This window comes from Emys orbicularis, chromosome 2 (genome assembly GCF_028017835.1).
Source record: "Emys orbicularis isolate rEmyOrb1 chromosome 2, rEmyOrb1.hap1, whole genome shotgun sequence".
Classification (NCBI taxonomy): domain Eukaryota; kingdom Metazoa; phylum Chordata; order Testudines; family Emydidae; genus Emys; species Emys orbicularis.
The window spans coordinates 117,703,858-117,726,191 of record NC_088684.1 but is presented as its reverse complement, the minus strand read 5'-3'; the positions used below and the strand labels follow the sequence as shown (position 1 = coordinate 117,726,191).

Here is a 22,334-nt window from a genome sequence, read left to right as displayed (position 1 = left end):
ACTGGCCAGGTATCTTGGTCATGAGGATGGAGCCGAGTCTGTGTCAGGTGCACCTGATGCTCCTGGAGGCTGGCAGCAGAACCAGAGACTCAAAATCCTCAGTCTTAAGAGTCCATTCTTATAGGAATTAATTCCTATGTTAGTTTTCCATCCTCATGACCAAGATACCTGGCCAGTAACTTGGCATGAGCAACTTCTAGGCTGGTAACTATAACACCTATACAGAACTTAAATAAATGATTGTGTAAATGAATATATATATGTGTGTGTGTGTGTGTGTGTGTGTGTATATATATATATATATAATGTGTGTGTGTGTGTGTGTGTGTATAAGGAATAAGTAGTGATAGGAATAAGTAGTCAAACAACATTGTTTACTTTTATCTTTTGCTTTACCATTATATTTACAATAAATGTGGCATCTTTGCTGTATCCCTCTTAATAAAATCCTGCTGGTTTTTATTCTATTGGTATAACACTGGCTGGAAAATGGTGAGAAATTTTAGAGGAATTTTTTTGTTTTACAATTTAAAAAATTGACTCAGGCCTATTGAATAATCTGTAAACCTATTTGTGAACAATTAGTTGAATTGAACAGCCTGATTTTTCTAGTGTTTTTTTCGCCTTCTGTGACCATGCATACCTGTGCAAAGTGGGTGTAAAAAGCTAGCATTGTGTAAAATGGAGAATTTTGATTTGGTCACATTTTACACCACTTTTCACTCACTCCACACATATGTAAAAGGTTTCCTAAAATGCAAGATTGTGGCAAATCAGGCCCTGAATTTCAGCGTGATCTGTCCATGTTCCGTGTTAATTTGATGTTTTATGAGTGTTTGTGAAAGCGTAGGTTTGCTCCGTACATGTTTCCGAATAGTTTTGTGACCAAACACATTTGTTTTGGGTGGAAGTAATGTGTCAGTTATTTAGGGTTTGGGGGTTAGAGGAAGGCAGGCGGAAGCATGTTAGGGTGGAGGAGGGCAGAGATGGTTTACAGGAAGCAGATTGAAGAGGGAAGTTCAGAGGAGAGACGGAGCGCAGGGACTAAGAGGACCCACTTGCACCTGTGTAGCCCACTTCAGAGGGTGCCTGGGACCAATCTGGAAGATTTATTAAGACTCTGGGCTGATTCAGCAGTTAATCCCTCTATAGTTGTTGTGCTCCAGGGTACACAGCATGCCTGGTGAATCCCAAATCTTGCAACCATAGAGTTTTTCCAAAGCATACAGCAGCTAACCAGCCCCACCACTTGCTGCTACTGGAGGTGAAGGTCACAGAATTTCCCCTGAAACACTTTTCCCATTGGAAGGGAGGATGCAAAGACTCCTGTGGGAAAGGCTGCTGAGTCAACCAGAGTGTGGTTACTAGCAGAGGGAGGAGCAAAGCCTTTCCACTATAAAAAGTAGCTGCACTAAGAGCCCCAATATACTGACGCGCTTATTTTTCCATGTGTGATCTCATGTAAACCAAACTACTGGGCAATATGACATAGCATTTGGCCAAAAATAAAATGTAACTCAAACAAAACTTTTTCTGTAATTAATCTTTGATGGGAAAAGGGGGACAGGTAGCCTGTTTTCTCACTTTCCTTATGCTCTTATTAATTGTAATGTGTTTTTGCAAAAGAAATAGTGAGAGGATTGGTGTCAGAGATCCAAATTAATGTTGCAATATTGGCTCATCATACATAAGAATTGTAGCCGTTTACATAAATAGGGATACATATTAGGAAACAGAGAGACATGGTAATAACTTTTGGCCGCTGTACAATCTAGACTCTATTTACATTCAGGCCTCACTGGGGTAAGGCTTAAAATCCAGTTACCAACACCCAATCCTAAGTATTAGCATTTCTGTAGCTGGCATGGGTTCCACAAGCCTAGAAAACAGCTACATTTTTGTAACATTTTGAACTTTATGTGCAGAAGCACATGCCTTTTCATGGTGAAATTATAGTAACAAATGAGCAATATTTTAATTTCGACTCTTCCCACTACAGTGCTAGTGGAAGCGCGTGGGGAAATCTGGAACCCCCCTCATGTTCCTGTTCTCTTTTGCAGAGATTCTGATCTGTTTCTGCTGGATACCAGAGCAGTGTGGGCCTCAGAAGAAGGCTGGCTGGAGTTTGACATCACTGCCACCAGTAACATGTGGGTGATGAACCCTCAGCACAACATGGGGCTCCAGCTGAGTGTGGTGACCAGGGATGGTAGGTTACAGACCAACTTACTTGATTCATCTGGCAGGTGATTGTCTTTGTTAATTGTTTATAGCCATCAGCCCTAATGTGATGGTCTGGGTAATGTATCCAAGCGTACAACTGTGATGTGATAGACTAGGCAATGCATTCAAATGCACAGATTGAAGGCTACTTACTGTCTGTCTGTCTGGTCTTCTATGTATCTCTCTAAAATGAGTTCTTTCTGTTGTATGTATTACATATGTAGATCCTGTCATAGTTAGCCCATAGGAATGCCACTTTCCCCATACACAAGTGGCCTAGTTTGCAGCTGCTCTCCATTTCTGACGCTCCCCTCTGAAAATCCAGCCAAATAAGTTTTATTGTTTCAAACTGATGGAAACATTTTCCAGTGTAACTTTTTTTAAAAAGAGGTCCACATTTAAGATGTGCAATGGCTTTAAAACTGATGCTAGATTTGCTGCAATTGTTGTTTCTGCCACCCCAGAATCCCTCCTACTACTGAGCTGGCCCTAAAAACATCAGAGGGTAAAGCACATCTATCATTGACTCCAGTGAAGCCAGGATTTCACCCACTGCCTTCAGTCCATCAGTTGCTGATAAAAGCATTGCCTCCAGAAAGAAGCAGCAGCAGAATTTTCACTAACATGAATGAAAAGCACTAAGGCTTGTGATCCACATTACAAATCCTAATTAAGCCTTGCAATAGTGCTGTGGGGTACGGAAGTATTATGGTAATCAGTTTACAGATGGAGAAACTGATGCACAGATGCAGCTTGTCCAGCATGACATGGAGTGTCAGTAGCACAACTGAGGATAGAACCCATGAGTTTGTCTCCCAGTGTAGTACTCTAACCATGAGATGCAATTTATCAGATTCCACTTGTGGGAATGGCTTTGCGGACTGTGGGACTGAGAGCTGCAGAAGAAACAGTAACGTTTACAATCCATGGGAACTTTGAAAGATGGAAAAAGGGAGGTTGGTGGTGGGAAGGTGGAAGAAAAGGATGGAAGATGGGGAAGGAGGAGACGTAAGAGAATGTAAAAAGGGAATGACAACATGGAGTGGTGTGGAATCATGTCTGCCTTCCACTTTTTTCCATTTTCTTCATCCTATTTGGAGTTCCTCCCTAAAACTCAAGCAAGAGATCAGAGACTGTCCTGTGTCTGTTTTGCCAAAAGAAATGTGGGATGCTAGTGTCCACCTATCTGTATGAGCTACTGATATGATGCTATGCCCGAACTCTAAGCTCTTTATGGGAAAGGTATCCAGCCTTTTTTACCTCAAAATTTCCCAGGGTTTTCTCCTTAATGTCTCTATTCTTGGTGGCTCAGAAGTGTCATCACTAATTTTACAACAGATTTAGGCATTTAATTATATATGTGTAATATACCAATGCCTATACACAGCGTTAGAGATGCTATAAGAATTCAAAACGTCTTTGCTCTGAAGAGCTCACAGTCCAAGTTAGAGAATGTCATGAAGAAGACAACAGGCTATGGTGGAGGGGGTAAAGGAGGAGAGAGAACAGAAAAGAAGGGGAGCAGCTGTGTCTGTGTTGCTAGCAAAAACTATTCAAGACTGTGTTGATTTTTTAACACACCTTTTTTTTTTTTTTTTGTTCCATTTGAAGGTCTCAATGTAAACCCTAGAGCAGCAGGCCTGATCGGCCGAAATGGCCCTTACGACAAGCAGCCTTTCATGGTGGCCTTTTTCAAAGTGAGTGAGGTTCATGTTCGGACCACTAGGTCAGCCACAAGCAGGCGCAGGCAGCAGAATCGAAACCGCTCCACTCAGTCTCAAGATGTTTCCAGGGTATCGAGTGTTACAGGTAATTTTTGCAACATCTCTTTTCTCTGGAGATCAGACATCTTTTCTCTTCTAAGATCTTCCATTTGCTTTGATATGTGAAAAAGCACAAAAGGGTCATGGCCAAAATAAAATGAAATAAGCACAGAGGAGCAGGCTACATTTACAAGAGCCTGAGAGAAGAATGTTCATGTAACATTTGCTTTTACTAGGGACTTCCTAAGTCCATGGGTGAAATCCTGGCCTCATTTAAATCAGTGCCATTGATTTCAATGAGGCCACGATTTCATCTCCGATCCTTTGGACCAGTGATCTGCTGCAGAGTAACGGGGGGAGGGATAGCTCAGTGGTTTGAGCATTGGCCTGCTAAACCCAGGGTTGTGAGTTCAATCCTTGAGGGGGCCATTTAGGGATATGGGGCAAAAATCTAATTGGGGATTGGTCCTGCTTTGAGCAGCGGGTTGGACTAGATGATCTCCTGAGGTCCCTTCCAACCCTGATATTCTATGATTTGCCTAGAAGTATGCTGCTGGCATGAAATATCAGATATTAAACATCTCTAAGTACTGAAACACTACCATTTACACCACTCCGTGCGTGCATTTTTAGTCCAGGTCTGACTAAGAAGCAATGATGGATTCTCTTCTTTAATTCAGAAAAAGCACAGTAGTATAGTGCAGTTTTTACCCTAAGAATCACATTATTAGGCTAGACTTCAAGGCAATATTCTGCTGGTTTCTCAGTGTGAAAGTGAGTTGTGCACACGGAAGGATGGGGTGTGCCTTTTAAACTCTTGTTAGAGCTGCTCGATGATACAAAGGCAGAGCTAACAGATTTAAATTTGATCTCAGGCATCTCATCACCAGTGTTGACTTTTTATTTTTAAAATTTTGCAATATATCCCCATCTTTCCATCAGTTAATGGTATTTTGTTCGTTTTAAAAAAGTCTAGCTTGAACATGCAGTCTTGCCTACCTCTTAACTGGCATGAGTTGTAAGCCATATAGGAATGGTTGAAGAACGGGCTTAAGAGAAAAGCATTTGCTGTCTCATTGAAACTGGTTGGAAAATTCTGAAATTTGGATGAAAATTGAGGAAATATCTTTTGTTTTCCAACCAGCTCTGCATCATATCATAAAGCTGAAAGTCCTTCCTTTTTAGGATATATTTTTGGTGAATGTACTGAGCATCTCTTTTGCTCCCTGATCAAACTGTAGCATTTCTGCAGCAATTGAGATTGATTATTTTGCTTATACTGCCCCCTTCTTTCACAGTAAACGCCTTAGCTTTTTTTACTGTACTCCAAAATAAACTCACAATAGATTCATTTATCTTCAGAAAAAACTGTGAAACTTAGTGAATGTTATTGAAACTTAACTAATGTCAGTCAGTGGGCTCCTTGGAGACAACAGTGCACACACATGATAGTGATTTAGAAACGTCCATGTACTCCCTGTTTTGCTGTAACAGCTAGACTGGGTTTTGAATTTGTGCTTAAAATATAATTCATAGATAGTGGAGTTTAAGGCTAGAAGGGACCATTAGCTCATCTACTCCTGAATATCACAGGCCATTACATTTTAGCCAGTTACCCTGTATTGAGCCCAGTAACTTGCGGCCAGTTGCTAGGAAGAACCCACATGCTACATTAACTTTTAGAATCCTAAAAGCGTGTACTAAAAGGTGACCTGCAATAGGGTTGTAACCATTATCATTACCATTAATGACAATTAGGCTATCCATCAGCATGTGCGGGAGCTCTGATTGGCTTCTTTCCCCTATGCTTCCACTTCAGCCAATCAGACAGGGATTTCCTCATAGACTAGGTATTTTCTTTGCAGGCTGGTAGGAGAATTGGGAAGTCTGTAGGGGGAACCCATTGGTTTGCAGCTGCATTGTTTCAGGGAGGGCACTGCAAATCCCTTGCCTGCTTCTGCCTTCCTTAAGGTCAAAGGCCAGTTTCCTACTCAAAGAGCAATCCCCACCCACCCCAGACTATAAGCATCCCCATGCAATAACCTACCCTGCCAATTCCAGTTACTTAAATAAAAGCAATGTTTATGTTACACAGATAATGAGAGAAATCCTAAACAAAGCCTAATCGCTGTGAAAAGCTGAGCTAACATGATTGAAAGTTTACTTACAGGAATACAGGTTAGGTACAATGAAAGCTTTATATCAGAAGGTGAGAACGTTCTCAGCCAGCTGCCTCCAGCCCATCTGATGTTAGTGCTCTGGAGGGATGGAGGGTGTGTGTGTGTGTGTGTGTGTGTGTGTGTGTGAATCCAAGAATTCTCTCTCTGGGGTCACTTGCTCAAGAGTGCATTAACATATTGGCGTTTCATCAGCCCTGATAATCATAACTTGCTTGCATACTGTGCTTTAGCTTCCACCATGCAGGGCTGTAAGGCTGTATCCCCTTTAAGAAGCCACATCCAATCCCACAGGTATAATCATTGGACTTGGCTCCATTGGGACCAGCTTTAGTTCCTCAGTGACTGTTTGCAAAAGTATGTGTCATGCTTGTTCACTAGGTTACCCTTGTGATCAATTTGCCCCCAGTAATGTAAGTAAGCACATCTTATTCATACAGATTTTAAAAGCAGTAGGCTCAGCCATTTAGCACAAAGTGTATAATTAAGATATTCAGATAGAGCCAGGTGTTTCATTCCCTCTCAATGATGATGTGAGGGCTGTTAATGTTTGTACAGCACATTTGAAACGTTAAGTGCAGAGTCTCATTCTAGAATTGGAAATTGGCTGATATTTCGTGCTGATGACATTTGAGGCAGAATAGACTCCACTTTCACTGCCATTAACTCTGCAGAGCTGGCTGACAAAAACAAGCTTTTACTACTTTAAAATCAGAAGATACGATTCAAAGCCCCAGAGGGAGCAGATATATTGGGCAAAAGGGGGATGTTTTTACCTAATCGCTTTTCTGACTATAACCACTCAGATTATAAAATAACAAAAGGGAAAAAATAACTAGTCATTTTGTGGTTTCAAGTGCTTTTTTGAGCACTTTAGCTCAAGCCAACTTTAATTTAAAACCTGGGGTTTGGCAGACTAGTAGTCAACAAGGTAATGTTGAACCTTTGTGGATTTTCAAAAAAAGGGAAAAATTAAAACTGAGATGTTGGTTGGCTTATTTGAAAAAGAAAGAGAGAAATTCTTTCTAGTGTAGTACTGTTAGTCTATTGTTCCTAATCCAGGGTTGATTTAATAGCCTGTGTTAAGATGATAGAATCTAATGACTACACAGGGAGTGCTTTATGGTTTGGTCCATGATTAATAGTGAAAGGTTTAAAAGCTATGGTTTAAAAAAAAAAATCTTTGCAATCATGCCCCTGCACTTTTCTCATGTATTGACATGCAATGAGACTGTCCCATGGGTACAGAAGGAGAATGTAGCCCTGGATGTCACCCTAGGTGCGATAGCAAACTTTGAGGGTTACCATCCCAGCCGGTTAAACTCTAATGGCTCTCAACAGTATTGAATCTCATGTAATTTCAGACTTTTTTTCTTCTTCTGCAAACTCTGTTACATGGATCTTTTTTTAAAGGCTTGTGAGGAGAATAGAATAGGTAGTTCACTAAGCTAAGGCCCCTGGTTCAGCAAGGTACTTACCTACATGCCTAACTTTAAGCAGGTCTTAGTGATGTAAGTAGATGACCAGTCCCATTGAAGTCACTAGGATGACTCACCTGCTTAAAGTTAGGCACGTGTTTTGAGCACCTTGCTGAACTAGGTCTAAATTCTTAAAGAAAAGATGATGGTGTAAATGGACCAAAGTTCAGGAGATTTCAGAGCCAAGGCTTCCTCTCCACCCTGTGCTCTCCTGCTATCCTGAGATCTCCTAGCATTATGGAGCCTCCGATGTAAAGCACTGTCACATCTGGACGTAATGGTGAGTTCATGTCACTAGGCTAGTTCCTTCGAGTCCATTTCCAGGGTAATGTATTATCTTTGGGGTTGCTTTCTTCCTCTTATGATTCTCTTCTCATTCTCCCCTTTGGTTTCTCTGCTTCCCCGCACCCTCTTACCACAACTTCTGATCAGTGTTTAAAACGGCAGCTGAGAAGTTGCCAGGCCTGGTGAAGTTGATACATTCAACAACTTAGTCTTAACATGTTTGGTTTGGTGTCTTTATAGTGGATTGCACCTTTTCCCGTACTTACCCCCACTACTGGCAAGGAGCTTGTCAGTTTCAATCAGAGTGCATAATGATTTTGTCACATGCATCTCAATCCTCAAGGCCCCAGTCCTGCAACTGATAGTTCATGACGTGCACGGCTGTGTTGGCACTGAGCCCTATTGAAATCAGTGGGGCTCCATGCAGGCACAGCTGTCTGCTCCTGTGCTATCAAATACAGGATTGGGGCCTTCATGTGCTTTCTCTGATGTTCATATGTTGTTCAGGACTCAGTACCCAGGTGATGGGTATGGTATAAGAACCTAAAGAAAAGGGTGTTTTTTCCCTCCAAGAACGTTAGTTCCTCTGTATTATAAACATGTTATGACCTATAAAGCAGAACTGAATTTATGGGGAGAAAGTCCTAATGTACACAGATGTGTATTTGCTTTGACATGAGATCCTCCATCAATCTATGCTTGGGGCCAAACACTGTCCTTTTGCAGAAGAGAGGATGCACTGGCAGGGGAAGGGGGGAGGGTTGAGGAATAAGTATTTTCTGTGTGCCAAGGCAGAGAACTGTACACCAGCTATTGCCTTAAAGCACTGGGGGGCGAGGGTGGTCTCTCTGCATACCTGGCTGTAGGAGGGGCTTGCATATCCTTTCATCTAAAACCGTATCATCTGTCAGGATCAGAGTCGAAAGCTAAGCAATTCACTTACAGTATATTTAGGTCTGACTCCCAAAGACCATGCAGACTCTAATTTTAACCGGAAGTTATGGCGACTGTCAGAAACATACTTGTGTTTCTGCTGTCTGATCAGGGTCCTAATGAATTTATTCCGTAGTGGATCTTCAGAGGGCAAAGTGTTGTCTCTTTGATCTTGCTACAGAACAGCGTGTTATCATTAGGGGATCTCCATTAAGGTAAGCACACTCACAGAATGCTCCCAAGACCTTCCTGAGATTGTAAATGGTCACACTGAAAGATTTTCTGGCTATTGCCAACAGTTCCCACTTTGAATTTAACCCATGTGACACCCATTTTGGCATTCCTCTGTTTCAGGCACAGAGGCCATGGTAGGTACCCTCTGGGGAACATTAGAACGTCAGGGAACACATTTCCAGTGCAGTGCCCCCCCGAAGCACACAGCTCCTTTCACTTTCAGGAGGAAAAATGCATGCGTGTTTGAGAACTGAATTTTGTACTTAATTCCTAGTGCATCACTAAATAAAAACAACAAATAAGGCCGGACATGTCCAGGATGGCACAGATGTATCATCTTGTGAATAACATGATTGCCTTGCACTAGAATCTCCCATTAGTATAACATTCATCCATGTTATCAGACTGGAGGTGACTGTGTGTGAGGGAGAGAGCCATGCAATGGAGAAAGCTGCATTACAGCTGGAGTGCCTTGCACAGTCAGAACAGCTTGCACTTCTCCCACCTCCTCTCTGCTTCTGATCTGTCTGTGTATGTGCGCGTGTACTTAAACCTGTCATCTTTTCTTATCCCACCCAAGCAGATGGCTTTCATGTTAAGTGGGTTATTATTAACTGCATGATCAGTTTACACCAGCTTTATCTAGGCAAATCACCTAAGTCAAACACTGAGAGAAAGAGGCTGGCCCAGAGACCTCTGTCAAAGCCATTTAGAAGCATGGTGGCAATTAATAATCCTGTGGAATCCAGTGAACTGGCACCTTGGGAGCAGTCAGAGTATTCTTAGAAGGATTAACCTCAGTAAATATTTATATATTCTCTGCCAGCACTTAACGTGGGAGAAGTTATAGGAAATCTAAGATTGGTGCATAAGTATTCGTAGGAGGAAGATCATTAGGGTCAGACTATATACTCCCTCCCCGTTAAACAACAAAAATGTCAGTGTCCAGCTTTAAAAGAGACATCTGTGCTCGCCAGAAAGTTGGTTTTGTGTTCAGCTTCTCTAGGGTTGAACTAAGGGAGCATTCAGTGCAAACAAGCCACCTCAACTCTGCTGCTCAACTGTGCTGTCTTGGAAGGTATTTTTAAATGAAGAATTGCTTCTTAAATTTCAGTCTGAGACAGAATAGCTTGCAAAGCGATAAAATACAGCACATTGGAAGTACTGAGTTGGCATTAACTATTAAACCACAGGGGCAGACTCGCTAAACCCAAAGGGGACCTAGATGAACCTCCAAGAGCAGGGCCCCAAACTCATGTGGGTTTAAGGTTTGATGAGACTCTGGCATGGAGGCCTGTTTAACTAACCATCCAAACTTCTAGCTACTTATCTAAAGCTTTCCTAAATTATCCAAACCTGTGGATCTCTCTCTATGAGGTCCTGCCTTTCTCACCTGCAATTGGTAATGTGTGGCTCTGGGGCATAAGAGGAGAGTAGATCACTCCTGTGTGTTTCAATTGCGAGTTCCGTATAAACTCTCAGAGCACTTTACAAACTATTCATCAAGCTTCACAACACACCACACGCTAAGATTATGTAAGTGGTGGAATCCTCAGTTTACAGATGGGGAACTGGGGCACAGATGTTGAGTGATTTTGCTCAAGGTCGCACAGCAAATTTAAGGCACAGCTGGGAGTAGAACCCAATCTGATGACTCTCAGTCTTGTGCTTTAGCTACAGGGCCCCCAGAAGGGAGGGGTGGACCAATCCACTGTACTCTCATGAAGAGGACCCGCTCAATAGGTCTAGAGCTTCCAACCCCCGGATCCAGCCTTTAAACTGCCACTATTCAATGATAATAGATTTGAGAATTGCTAGCTATTAGAAGTTTTAAGTAGGGTGAGCAGAGAGCAAGTGTGGAAAAATTGGTACAGGGGGTGGAGAGTAATAGGCACCTATATAAAACAAAGTCCCAAATATTGGGACTGTTCCTAAACACTTGGGACATCTCATAAACCTAGTTTTATGTAGCATTATCATTTGTTTGATGTTCTAAAGAGACTAAAAAACAAATGTTCCCTGCCCTGAAGTGCAAATTAGACAAACATCAAATATGGAGATGAGAAAGTAAGAAGGCGGGATGAAAGTTAAACAAATGAAAATGTGAGTCCTAGACCATGCAACTTTAAATGTTCTGATATTTTAAAATAGAAACTAAGAGAGGGGAGCATAGTGGGCTCAGGAATAGAAGCCATTGTTGGAGAGCAAGAGAAAATAGGTTTTGAAGAGGGAGGAAGATAGGACAATTTGTGTTTGCAGGCAGGGGGTGGTTGTTTCAGGGACATGGATCAGATAACATGTGTTATTGGTCATAGTAGTGTGACATAGATTTATAAACAATAAGTGAGGCATCATGTGGTGACGACCTCATCCAATAAGAGAGAAAATTCAGGACGGCCTGTGCTTGATAGAAATTTTTATTTAGCATTTCTTGCTTCTGCCCTCTCTTGCTTGAACTCTGCCTTTGTTCTCATTCATATTCTCTCACTCTTCCTGCCCTCCACCTTTTTACATTTGATTCAGACCCATCTTCTCTCGACTTTTGACAAAAGGCAAGAATGTTTTCATTTCTGTCCACCCACAAATGTCACAAAGATGGTGGCCTTCACATGCTCAGCACCTCCTTTGTTACCAGCAGAAGCCCTGCACATTTTTCCTAAGCAAAGAGCTTATTTCTCATTGAAGACTAATGCTGAGCACCAAAATCATCTTAAAGTCCCTCCTCCCCCCATAATATGTTAACTCAAAATCATTTTGTGGCTAGGTGTTTGCTCTCAGAAGACTTACATAGTTTACATAGATTCTAGGACTGGAAGGGACCTCGAGAGGTCATCGAGTCCAGTCCCCTGCCCTCATGGCAGGACCAAATACTGTCTAGACCATCCCTGATAGACATTTATCTAACCTACTCTTAAATATCTCCAGAGATGGAGATTCCACAACCTCCCTAGGCAGTTTATTCCGGTGTTTAACCACCCTGACAGTTAGGAACTTTTTCCTAATGTCCAACCTAAACCTCCCTTGCTGCAGTTTAAGCCCATTGCTTCTTGTTCTATCCTTAGAGGCTAAGGTGAACAAGTTTTCTCCCTCCTCCTTATGACACCCTTTTAGATACCTGAAAACTGCTATCATGTCCCCTCTCAGTCTTCTCTTTTCCAAACTAAACAAACCCAATTCTTTCAGCCTTCCTTCATAGGTCATGTTCTCAAGACCTTTAATCATTCTTGTTGCTCTTCTCTGGACCCTCTCCAGTTTCTCCACATCTTTCTTGAAATGTGGTGCCCAGAACTGGACACAATACTCCAGTTGAGGCCTAACCAGCGCAGAGTAGAGCGGAAGAATGACTTCTCGTGTCTTGCTCACAACACACCTGTTAATACATCCCAGAATCCTGTTCGCTTTTTTTGCAACAGTATCACACTGTTGACTCATATTTAGCTTGTGGTCCACTATAACCCCTAGATCCCTTTCTGCCGTACTCCTTCCTAGACAGTCTCTTCCCATTCTGTATGTGTGAAACTGATTTTTCCTTCCTAAGTGGAGCACTTTGCATTTGTCTTTGTTAAACTTCATCCTGTTTACCTCAGACCATTTCTCCAGTTTGTCCAGATCATTTTGAATTATGACCCTGTCCTCCAAAGCAGTTGCAATCCCTCCCAGTTTGGTATCATCTGCAAACCTAATAAGCCTACTTTCTATGCCAATATCTAAGTCGTTAATGAAGATATTGAACAGAGCCGGTCCCAAGACAGACCCCTGCAGAACCCCACTTGTTATGCCTTTCCAGCAGGATTGGGAACCATTAATAACAACTCTCTGAGTATGGTTATCCAGCCAGTTATGCACCCACCTTATAGTAGCCCCATCTAAATTGTATTTGCCTAGTTTATCGATAAGAATATCATGCGAGACCGTATCAAATGCCTTACTAAAGTCTAGGTATACCACATCCACAGCTTCTCCCTTATCCACAAGACTCGTTATCCTATCTAAGAAAGCTATCAGATTGGTTTGACACGATTTGTTCTTTACAAATCCATGCTGGCTATTCCCTATCACCTTACCACCTTCCAAGTGTTTGCAGATGATTTCCTTAATTATTTGCTCCATTATCTTCCCTGGCACAGAAGTTAAACTAACTGGTCTGTAGTTTCCTGGGTTGTTTTTATTTCCATCATAAATGGATTATTTCTACTGAGTCTGTCTGATTTGAAAAGAGGAGACTTGTATAGAAACACCACCTCAGTCTTCACTATAATGTGTTGCTGAAATAGAGTATGTTTATTCTACAGAAGCCAGTTAGGGAACTCTGCTAACTTGATTAAATTTTTGAGTGAAGTGAAGCTATTGAATGTCTGAAATGTAATCCTGGAAGTTAAAACCCAAACTGCATCTAAAAACAACTCTAGGTGGTTTGGAGGCTAGGTTTGTTTTGAGGTGTAGGGTTTTTGAGACCTCAGCATTAACAGGACCCAGCTGTAATGCTATGTTGCCTTAATGTCACTAGGATGTGCCTTAGTATTCTAGTTTTTCTTTTGAATAAATATTTGCACTTGTAGCTTTTAAAACTTCTTCAGAGCCAAGGAAACAGTAACTAAAACTATTTTTCTATCCCCGCTGCTGTGCATGGAAAGCTGCATTAGCCTTTCAGGCAGTGTTAGTGGACTGGTATTCAGAAGTCCTGTTTCAAATCCTGGGTCTGCCACAGTTTGAATGTGTGACCTTGGGCACGTCACTTAGGCGCTTTTGAAGATATTACTGTAAGTCTCATTGTCAAATATGACTTAAACAGTTAGGAGTCGAAGTCTTACTTATTGAAAGCTAATAGGACTTAAGTGCCTAAGTAACTTTTGAAAATTTTACCCCTAGTTTCTTTTTGCCTCAGTTTCTCATTTGTAAAATGGGGGAAATAGTGCTATTTTCCCTGCCCGTCCTTAGTTGCTGTCCCGAAGAGCTTATAAGAGACATGACAGACAGTCTTTTTACTGTGTTTTTTGTACAGTGCTAGCTCCAGGGCTAGCCAGGGCTGTTGTGCTGGGGCTTCTAGGTGCGACTGTTAGAAGAGGATTAAAATAGTACTGCATTTTTTATCCTTATCTGTCCCCTGAAACAAGCTGCATGTAGCCATAGGAGAAAGCAGGAGCAGCTCAGTATTCCGTTGTTTTCATTAAAAAATAAATGCACGAGTTAGCCATGTTGCTGCCTGGGCAGGGCTGGAACCTGAACTGCTCTGTCTCTCCGGGTAACTGGGGCAGCATAGTGTCCCAACCCTACATGGAAAAGTTAGGTCTGTTTCCATGGCCCATTCTGGCTTTCATCATTGCTGAGATTTCTAGTTGTGACGTTGGTTTGTGTGGTGGTTACTTTCAGTTGCTTCCAGCCCAGGCTGGATTTGTGCTGGCAAGCTGGAAGAGAAAAGCCTCTCTGTCAGTGCTTGACTCCTCCATTTTCTTTTGAGTGGCAGTTCCAGGCACTCACATGCTGAAAAGCACTTCTTACTAAATATACATGGTGAAACTCCACTGGAAATCAAAACCTGCATTTTGTAGAATCATTTCAAGCCTCCTCTAAGTAGCCAAACTTGTGTTACTACAGCTTCTGCCACTAAGATCAGTGTCTGCCACTCTGCAGCTGCAATTTATGTTAGCAATTAGAACAACTTAATATTCAGTTCTTTAAATACCATGTCATTTACAGCCTAGATGACACCTAACAAGAGCATTGTGAGGTTTGGAGAGTAGGCTGAATCCCATAGCTGGGACAGTAATTTTCAGACCAAAGGTGAGATGGGGACTAAATTACTATTTCAGCCGAAGAGGCACTCTCTATCAAGTCTGGCTTTAGACACACAGTAAGGAGGGGGAAAACTTGTCTCTGCTGCTAGCCATAGTGTATCTGTTCAAGGACAGAGAACTGCTGTCTCATGGCTTAGCAATCCTGGATATGCAAAGCAAATATGGATATATTTGATGTTTTGATTGACACTTATAAAAACCATAATGGATGCAATTACTGTGTGATCTTGAATATTTTTTGAAATATGCTATAAAGTGCATAAACATATCCACTAACCAGAGGCTCTAACGAGAAGGTAGCACAAAACAGGTGCTTACCAAGTGCTGTGTTTACTAGTGGGAACAGATACTTATGAAAGTATTTCACAGGGACAAGAGAATTTGGCACCACAGCTGAAATTTTCAATTGAGCCTAAAGGAGTTAGGTGCCTGACTCCTTTGAAAAGCCCAATCCAATTCTGTAATTTCATCTCTTCATTTATTGAGGGTATTCATCACCTCTCACAGTTCGGGACTTAGTGCAAGGAAAAATGTATCCAGCGGCTCCTTAGAATGATGCTATGATTGCCAAAGTTTTACCTTCTAAGTGAGTTGTTTTCTCTCTCCTAACAGATTACAACAGCAGTGACCTAAAAACAGCTTGCCGAAAGCATGAACTTTTCGTTAGCTTCCAAGATTTGGGATGGCAGGTATGTGATATTTCTCTCTGAGTAAGCTAGACATTTATTATGAAATATTATCTAAACAATGTTATAGTAATTCCAGTTGACACTACTAGCACATTTTAAAATGACCCTTGTGCCACCACATTAAAACTAGTCATTGGGGAGATCAAACATTGATAGCTTTCAGATTAGATAGACCACCAAACTTCCTTTGGGAATCTTAAGATATTTAATATTTCACATGGTATTGTATTATGCAGCCATCCTATTGCTGGACAGCAGGATAGTAATTAGGCCTGTAGATCTAGTCTGAGACCCAGTATGCACATAGAAAAACTGATTTTAGTTAAACTAGTGCAACTACCAGTCTGGTTTAAACTGTATATAAAGTGTGTTCACATAGTAGATTTGCACTGATTTAACTAGATTGGTTTAAAACAACAATTTTAGATAAATCAATGTAAGTTTTTTGTGATCAGTGCTGTTCCTAGGCCACAAAATGTCAAACTGGAACCCTTTCAAAGAATTCTTTTTTTCATAGATTTTTCTTCTCATCTGTTTGAAATTTTGGAGCACTTTTGTAACAGAAGTTAAGAATTAATATAAATCAAGGGCTAGTTGGTGATAGCTAAAATCTTTGAGACTATAATTCAGTTCAAACCTTCCTACCCCTACACACAAGTGTACTCATCCTGGGAGCATAGAAGGGGTATCATGTAGCTTGCACACAATTCCAGCATAGTTCCACAACTGGCACTGCATCACCCTGGAAGCTGGCCAATGTACTAGGGTGTAGTCAAGGCTTAAATTGGAATGGATCACAACCCAGAACTACTTTTGGAGGCTGCCATCCTGTTCAGAGTCCCCCTTTATTTTTAAAAGTAAAGTTGTCAGAAAACGGTCAGCATATGACCTGCATGTAACTAATACACTGAGTCTGCAGCCAACCAGCTCTGGGAGGTGTGAACTGCCCAAACTCATCTCACTGTCATGTTAACCCAGACCCCATGATGTTTTAAAGGTCAATATTAACTTTCACTGCTGCTCAAAACCAGCTGAGGAGGGGGACTATAATATGAAGAACACCGTTACCAAGTGTGACATTGTAAATTAAGCATTATGGGTGGGTGGCACGAGTACCATTCCTTTCCCCTTAAATCTGATCTGTGAAGCTGAAGGAGCAGACCCTAGGGCAGCAAGAGAAGGCAGATGAGCTGTGTGTGTGCAGCAGGGCCTTCAAGCTCCTCCTCCTAGCCAGCAGATTGAGTACTCAGAGTTACAGAGGGGGATGTAGGTCAGGTAGCTTCTTCACTGGGTCATGGAGGCTGCTGCTTCTCCCACTGCACCTGTTATACTTAAGTCATGGTTTTTAAGTTTCTCTTCACAAGCATGAGGGCTAGATGCTTGTTTTTCACAAAGAAAGCTTTTGGTTTCTTCACATGATGATGAGAGTTAAGGCTATATACCTTAATCAAGCTATGTCTAAAACACAATGATCAAGCATGTGCCAGTGGTTAACATCTACAAGTAACTTCTTAAGTAGGTCATTACTATTTTTATTCTAAACCTTGAGCCCAAGGTTTAATGCAAATTGTATGTTTGGCAAATCAGCACCCAACAGTCAAATTTATAACAGGTAGCTTCTACAGTAGCGGTAACTGTCCTTTTAGATAAGTATTACTGTCTCTTCAAACTAAAGTAGATATTGATTTGGAATAGCTGGTTGCTAGGGAAACAATCTCACAAGTTGAATTTAAATATGTATCAGGAAAGTGATACTATGTGCATTTAAATTTGGTGACAGGTGATGAGGTTCATTTTAAACGCAGCATTCCAGAATGTTGAACAAAAGATAGCACTGGTGTGTGTACTTACTATACAATATTAATATCTTAAGCAAATGGGGTACAGGTAGGAAGCAGTAGTTCTGTATTTCAATCATGTTTCTCCAAGGGTGAGAAAAAATAAGGTTTTTTTTCTACAGCACTCAAATTATATGCTACCATTTCAAAATGCCACATTTATTACCTTCTCTTGTATAGAGTATCAGGGCTCTCAGATTTTTCAACCAGATTATACAGCGGTGGTCAGAACTTTGTGTGTGTGCAGAGCTTCAATGAAAACTAAGACTCTTGTGGGAAGTTTTCAATGGAAAAATTAACTTTGAAGTATTTCAGCCAAAAGCTGAAATACTTCAAATTAAAAATGGCACTGCAGTGGCTGATGGGTGCCCTATGCTCCCATTCTCTATGGATGTTCTCTGGCTGGACTAAATTTCCCAGGATACATTTTCACCCCTTTTGGTGAGTACAGGGTGTGCAGCATAAGAGTCCCTGGCTGTTGTATATCATGGGAGATGCAGTTCCAGCTAGAGAGCCCAACCCCAAGAGTGGAAGTATAAGGCACTGTGGTGCCATTTTTTAATCCAAATTTTTGTTTTTGATCAAAATAATGTTTTCTATGCAAAGGTGACACTTTATGACAATTTTGACAAAACCCCAATTTTCCATCAACAGTTGACACAAGTTTTAATCAGGCTTAATTGCATACGGTTACCTCTATATGCCATCTGTTACAAAAATCAAACAGGCAACTTTAATTCCACTGAAATATTTTCTGTTTATTTCCTAACAAAGGATTGGATAATTGCACCAAAAGGCTATGCAGCAAACTACTGTGATGGAGAATGTTCTTTCCCACTCAATGCACACATGAATGCCACCAATCATGCCATTGTACAAACTTTGGTGAGTATATAGAAAGACTTGTGCTAAACTACAAGTGAAGTTGGAGATCAGATTAGTTGGTACAATCAAATTGTTTTCTTTTTTGAAACAGGTTCATCTTATGAATCCTGAATACGTTCCCAAACCCTGTTGTGCACCTACCAAACTAAATGCCATATCAGTTCTTTACTTTGATGATAACTCCAATGTCATTTTGAAAAAATATAGGAATATGGTAGTAAGAGCGTGTGGATGTCACTGATGCACAAACATTCTTCACCCAGACCTACTGTGCAATTCTACCATGAACTTCTAGATTATATCTACCTGACCTTGGAGAAAGTCAACAAATGCTCTTGAGATGAAACAGACTTCTAAAACACAATGTGTGCGCCTTATGAGAGGAAGCAGCAGGGTACTACTTCATTGACCTGTACTCACTTTGTAATGGGAACAGGTGCTGGATTTAAAAACAAACAAACTGATCTACAGCATGGCAGCCTTTCTGATCTGCAAAAACATGAACTGCAAGGCTTGCAAAAACGAAATCTGTCCCTACAAGTTTTGTTAGCTTCAATCATTCCCTGTATGGTATTAAACTCCCCTGAGAGTAGCAGAAACTTAAAACAGGAGCTTGACCTTGTCAGTTGGTCAGTCTGCACTTCAGTTTTACCAAACCAGCATCTGCTACATATAAGCCTTGAAAAAGTGTCTCCTGTAGACAAAAAGCAAAGCTGTAGTAGTAAAATATAGAAATTATGCTTTTAATACCTTACCATCATGCATTTTACGTTGGACAACCTCAACATTAGGAAGTGCCTTCTATTTAAAGAATAGTTGCTACATCAGTGTGAGTGGTTTCTTCCAGAAGCCAACTTGATAAAGAGCAACTTCAGTTGTGCCAAAGCAAGCCTTTGACCCTCTGCATTCTCCAAACACATATGCTGAACCATAGACTTGACTAGATATTTAACTGCACCATGTATTAGTTACATAAGGACAAAGCCACTCCCTGCCTGTTTTTTTGAGATGAATGTTCCAACTAGGCAGTGAATTTATAAATTTGTTCTTGTGCAGCTTCCCACCTTGTTTAGATTCTATTACTCCTGCACGATGCATCAACTAAGCCTGTTCTGTTTTATTCCAAACATTCTTTGCTCCTCAACTGTACCACCAAAGAGGAGGCTGCAATCAGGACAGTTCTACAACTGTAAGTTTATACATAAATTTTGAAGCAGCTCCTGTGTTGGAGAGTGGGCATATTAGTGAAGATGCAGTTTATGTAAAACTATCTGGCCAAAAAGGAAATTGCATTTAAGAAGTTGGTTTAAAGGGTATATTCACATTTTAGCCATAGCTTCTAATAGACTAGTTTTATTCCCAATGTTAATAGTAACAATGAATGTTCTGATCAATGTTAAACTTGTATTAAATGCACTTACCTCTAACTCTTGCATTTCAAAAAGCTTATTGTAAATACAAGCTATAATTTATTGCAGTTGTCATCATTGTGCTGTAACATTTATAGAAAGACTGGGCTTTTTAAAAAAAAGTTTTTATTTAGAAAGTCTCAGTGTAAACAATTGTACTACTTTGATTTTATACAAGAAACTCATGAGCCAAAGCTTGGGCTACTCACGAGATTGTGCTTCACAAGAGTTTTAAAAAACATTAATAAAGGCTTCCTTTAAGGCAGATGTCTATACATTTTTTCTAATACATCTGCCATACAATATTTAGCCCTCATTGTACACTTTCCATGCTTACCCAGTTTTAGTTTGAACAGAACCTGTGGTCCTTGTCAGAAATAAGTGAAAATTCTCTTTATATCAGTATTACATATGGACACAAAAACAACAACTTGACTTAGAGCAAAGTGCGGACATATGTAATTCCCAGAGATGTCAATGAATTTTGATGCATGAATGAGGGCAGAATTTAGCCCCTTAGAAGAAAAGATACAACTACATTAGCAAACTAACAGTGTCTGCATTGTAAATTCTTTGGCTTTAATGTATTAGAACACCTCACACAATCAGGTCATCATTCAAGGCAACAAAGTGTATGGTCCTCCCATTCAAAGGTAGCAACAGGAACTGAACTGCAGTGGTACTGAAGAGGAGTTTTGCTTCTCATTTTAAGGAACAAGAAACACTTTTGAAGTATCAGTCTGCTTATTAAATAAACCATGAGTTCATCTGCTCCTGCTGGTTAAGTCAGATGAGTGGTTCTAGCAGTAAACTGAGGCAAGAGAAATATGGTATAGAAAATTATTTGCAACCAGTTGTTTCTAAAGGTGTTAGAGAGGTAGACATCTCTTGGAAAATAATTAAGTGGTTGTTATGATAACATCCTCTCCTCTAGCATTGAAGAGAAGTGTCCTGTTTGAACTGTTATAAAATCCCCCATCTGCTATGGCATCAGTAATATTCAGGCACATAGTAAAAGTACCACTACTTTCATTATGGCTACAGCCTCCCATGACTAGAGAAATATTAACAGGAAACAAGCCTGGTATCTTCCAAAGGGGTGTGTTTTCTTTTTCAACCTCCCATTTTTTGACCAGCTGCTATATTAAGACAGAGTTTTTAGCTTCAGTTGAAAAGGCAACATTTATTAGTACAGCTGTAGCTTGTACCTTTCTAGTAATGGTGAGCACTTTGTAAGCTGTACTTTGGTAGCAAGCCTTTACCCAAATTCAACCTGAAGATAAAAATAGTTTACCCAGTCCCTTAACTTGATTTTCCTCATCTATTTTAGGCTCAAAGGAAACCATTTATATCTCCACAGGGGAAGGTAGAAATGTAGTAATACTGATGCTGAAAATACTCAATTTGCACAGTAACTACTTGTTACCAGTTTTCCTTGACAAACAATGAAAAAGTCAGTACGGTGTGGCTTTAAAACACACACAAGGAAGATACCACAAGTCAGTACATTCAGTTTTCAAAAACAACAAAAAACCAACCCCACCCTTTGAAAATCAATATCATTAACTTGATTTAACTCTCCCCATTAGTGTACAAGAACAGTCAGAGCAGAAGTATCCATGTGTGTTTTACAATTCATCCCTTGCCTGACGCAAAACAAACTTATGCAGCGTTTCAAGATCTCTGGCTCCATTGTGTTCACTGACTTTCTCCCCTGCTCGGAAAAGCAACAGTGTTGGATAACCGTTCACCTTTAAGAGGGGGGAAAAAAACAAAACCATGTCACTTCAGTAGCATCCTTACAACACCAGCAGCCACCCTAAAGACTAGGGGCCAAACCCCAAACAGTATGCTTAGCAGTGCTTAACTTTAGGCCCTCTGCCATCAAGTGGAATGAACAGCCCTGTGTTAGGCACCAGGCTCCCTGTATATTGCTGGGGAGAGTTGGGTACCTAAAAAAAAAGAATTGAGCACACTAAGGCATTCAAATCCCTGCTCTGCTATCTTCATCTCCCGGTGAGTGCCCTAACCACTGCAGTGGGTCTCTCTCTGTTGCCTGTTGAAGCTTTTCCACTTTGTATAACATATTTAAATATTCACTAGCACAGGGACTTTCCTAACCATCAGGTAACCAACCATCCCTCTCTTTTCCCCCCTGCACGACAAGAGTAACTTCGGACGTGCGCGCGGTGACAGGATCACTAAATTTACAGTGAACTGCCACCTGGGCCAACTACTGGAGACTTGAACCTGGGGTACAAATTATTTAAGATTATCCACTTAATTTTAAACCATCCACACTTACAGAAAATCTGTTGCAGACATTACGTTCGATGGTGCAATCTACTTTTGCTATTTTGACATCTGTCAAACCTGGGAATTGTTCTTTGGAGAGGTTCTCCCAAGTTGGAGCCAAGTTCTTACAGTGACCACACCTAGAAACAGACAGACATGTGTTCAGCAGACATCTTCCAGTGTAGGTCCCAGCTGCTTTATCACGATATCCATACAATGTGCTCTCTCCTACCTCCTTAATCATATGGGCCAAAATGACAATTATGTGAGTAAGTGGACAAGGTGGATCACTGCTGTATTTGAAATAAGCCAGATGATTTGAAGGTTAAA

General features: G+C 40.8%; 2 protein-coding genes across 2 annotated transcripts in view; one reads left to right on the top strand and one right to left on the bottom strand.

Annotated features, from left to right (window-relative positions):
* BMP6 (bone morphogenetic protein 6) overlaps nt 1-18,541 on the top strand; it is a 159,445-nt gene extending 140,904 nt beyond the window's left edge. The window contains exons 3-7 of the mRNA XM_065397723.1: nt 2,061-2,209; nt 3,835-4,032; nt 15,501-15,577; nt 18,190-18,300; nt 18,392-18,541. Coding sequence (XP_065253795.1) covers nt 2,061-2,209; nt 3,835-4,032; nt 15,501-15,577; nt 18,190-18,300; nt 18,392-18,541 — 685 coding nt within the window. The remainder of the gene's footprint in view (nt 1-2,060; nt 2,210-3,834; nt 4,033-15,500; nt 15,578-18,189; nt 18,301-18,391) is intronic.
* Nucleotides 18,542-19,831: 1,290 nt separating this feature from the next.
* The window catches only part of TXNDC5 (thioredoxin domain containing 5), a 35,526-nt gene continuing 33,023 nt past the window's right edge, over nt 19,832-22,334 (bottom strand). Inside the window, exons 9-10 of the mRNA XM_065399276.1 lie at nt 22,015-22,144; nt 19,832-21,460 (exon numbers count right to left, since the gene is read on the bottom strand). Coding sequence (XP_065255348.1) covers nt 21,338-21,460; nt 22,015-22,144 — 253 coding nt within the window. The 3' untranslated portion in view covers nt 19,832-21,337. The remainder of the gene's footprint in view (nt 21,461-22,014; nt 22,145-22,334) is intronic.